Below are 2,960 nucleotides of genomic sequence, written 5' to 3' on the forward strand. Positions count from 1 at the left end.
ACATGTATAAGTCATGAAGAAAGCAATAGCAACATACTAAACGATCGGGTGCTAAGCTAATGGAATGGGTCATGTCAATCACATCAATCTCCTAATGATGTGATCCCGTTAATCAAATGACAACACATGTCTATGGTTAGGAAACATAACCATCTTCGATTAATGAGCTAGTCAAGTAGAGGCATACCAGTGACGTTTAGTTTGTCTATGTATTCGCACAAGTATTATGTTTCCGGTTAATACAATTCTAGCATCAATAATAAACATTTATCATGATATAAGAAAATAAAATAATAACTTTATTATTGCCTCTAGGGCATATTTCCTTCAGTTAGAGCATCTCCAATGGATGGATCATGTAAAATAGGCTGGGGCCACTTTTCACATCACAAGAGGGTAAAAACGCCGCTTCAGTAGATGATGCAGATGCAAACATATTTACTCGAGGGATAGGGCGTGATGTAAAATTTGCACCAAGCGATGCAAAAATTTGCATCAGTTGGGCAACTCGAGCAAATTTTGCATCACCAGGGAGAACATCTCCAATGGATGATGTAAAATAGATCGGGACCACTTTTTACATCACAAGAGGGTAAAAAGTAAAAACGTTGCTCCAATAGTTGATGCAGATGCAAATATATTTACTCGTGGGATAGGGCGTGATGTAGAATTTGCACCAAGTGATGCAAATTTGCATCAGTTGGCAGCTCGAGCAAATTTTGCATCACCAGGGGGACCACATGGCTAGAGAAAAATTTGCAACAGCAAGTGTTATGTTTACAACACTTGTTGCTCCAATCAATGATGTAAAATAAGGCACCCACAAAAGACAATCATGATGTATTTTACATCATCTATTGAAGCTGAATGTTTTTGGTGAAGTAAAAAAACACTTTTATGTGATGCAAATTTTGCTTGAACCACAATTTGATGCCAAAATTTACATCGTCTACTAGAGATGCTCATTTTCTTAGCGCTAGCGCAGTTAAAACTTTGGATTCATCGCCCAGATATGCACAAACGACGCGTACGATAGCATCGACGCAGAACGACTATTGCAGCCCATGCATTTCATGCCTGTCGCTCCGACTCCGAGTAGCTGCCAGCCTTTAGTGACCGTTCAGTCCATATCGAACGAGGCAGCCGGACAAATTAGTTGAAGGAAAACTGTAGTGATCCCTCCACCGGCCGGCACCGTCGGAGCACATAGCGAACAGGTGATCGACACGAACGCCGACGTACTCTGTTAGGTTTGTTCACTGAGCAGTAGTTAGTGGTACAACTAGTTGGCAAAACGTGTTAGGAAACAAGCTGGCGATCGACCGCCATCATTTTGTTCTAGTAGACTCTAAAAGGACATGCACCAGAGTATGACTACTCGGAGCGTGACATGACTGTAGCTGTACCGGAGATAGCTTCGCCATCACTGTCGAGGGCACCGCGCGCGCTTCCTGTCGATCGTCCGGAGCATCCACGACGCGGGCGCTTGGCCCCCAGGGAGGTTTCTGAATTGGAGTTCCGACTTTCGTGGCACAAGATGGTGTCCGGCCGTAGGATATGACGCTATGCGTTTCCCATCCAACTGAGTAAACCATCTATCTCGTCCTTTCCCCTTCCCAAGCTTTGTTCTAGTACTATATATTTACTGACTCTGTTCCTGAAAAACAACCCTATGCTGCTATGCCTAAGTTCAACCTTCTCGCCATGCCCATTGCACCACAGACGATTCTGCGCCCATTTGGCGTTAACCCCGTTAGCCGCTGTCTTGGGCGGCATGCCCGGTTCGGCTTCCGCGCGAGCTCCGCCGAGGCAGTGAACTGGGAGAACAAGCAGGAGAGTAGCAAGGGGAGGAGGAACAAGAAGATATCGGAAGAAACCGGTTTGAAGGCTCTGTATGATGATGGGTTCGGGAGCGTCACCATGAAGGATTACTTAGAGGCGGTGAGGGCCATGCCCAAGGACGACGGCGGGCCACCTCGATGGTTCTGCCATGCCCAAGTCGGCCGTTGGTTGACAAGCCACCTCTGCTGCTGTTCCTGCCAGGTAGGTCCAAACGTTGTCCTTCCTTTGTCAATGATAGTATAGATAAAGGTGGTGCTATTTCAACTTTCCGATCAAAGAATCATATAATTCTTGAAAATATTATGATTAGGATCCCTAGAAGGTATATTTAACTTGCTTTTATTCTGCTGGTAGACTAATTTTCTTTAAGTAACTTAATTTACTCTCGACTATTCATGTGTTGACGTTTTCGGCCGTCCAATATATTATGGACCGTGATACCTAGCGATTAGGCGTCGGGTAGTAACATATCCGAACAACTCCATCCCGCACCTAGGGCTCCAAATCATGTGCGTCCCTAACACTCGATAATCCCGGAAGACTTGTTCTCCACCTAATCATCCTGCCCTCACCCACGCTTGCTTCCACTGACTTTTTTCTTTCTCCCCAAAAGTGCACATGCCAACATTGAACCGCTGGTGGTTTTTCTCCGCTTTCCTTTCTAGTCACAAAATAATATTTAGAAAGGAATTAACCCAACCAGCTTTACTTGGTGTTTGCTATACATAAACAGGGGTATTTGAACCCTTCTTTCTACCATATTAGCAAAAAAGAAGTTAATTTTTGGATTGGTAACTTTCGCATAAGAAACATGATAACTATGACATGACCATCATGATAACTTCAACATTAGCACCCTCGTAACAAATAGCATGGTAAGGTTGATAACTACATCGTTAAAAAGCTGATAACTAGAGCGTTTGAAGCATGGTAACTTTAGCATGATAAGGTTGATTACTTCAACATTAGTACCCTTGTAACAAATAGCATGGTAAGGTTCATAACTATATCGCTAGAAGGCTGATAACTAGAGTGTGAGATGCATGGTAAGTTTTGCATGGGCACCATGATGACTTTACACTGAAATTGTCAGGATATTCAAGTTTCAAGAACTCACC

The 2,960-nt window shown here is 43.7% G+C and overlaps 1 protein-coding gene across 2 annotated transcripts in view; it reads left to right on the forward strand.

The window, feature by feature from the left end:
* The first annotated feature begins 1,670 nt into the window (after positions 1 to 1,670).
* The window catches only part of LOC119352287, a 2,149-nt gene continuing 859 nt past the window's right edge, over positions 1,671 to 2,960 (forward strand). For both annotated transcript variants that reach the window (XM_037618971.1, XM_037618970.1), the window contains exon 1: positions 1,671 to 2,043. In XM_037618971.1, coding sequence (XP_037474868.1) covers positions 1,681 to 2,043 — 363 coding nt within the window. In that variant the 5' untranslated portion in view covers positions 1,671 to 1,680. The remainder of the gene's footprint in view (positions 2,044 to 2,960) is intronic.

The sequence above is a fragment of the Triticum dicoccoides genome, chromosome 2A, assembly GCF_002162155.2.
Source record: "Triticum dicoccoides isolate Atlit2015 ecotype Zavitan chromosome 2A, WEW_v2.0, whole genome shotgun sequence".
NCBI lineage: Eukaryota > Viridiplantae > Streptophyta > Magnoliopsida > Poales > Poaceae > Triticum > Triticum dicoccoides.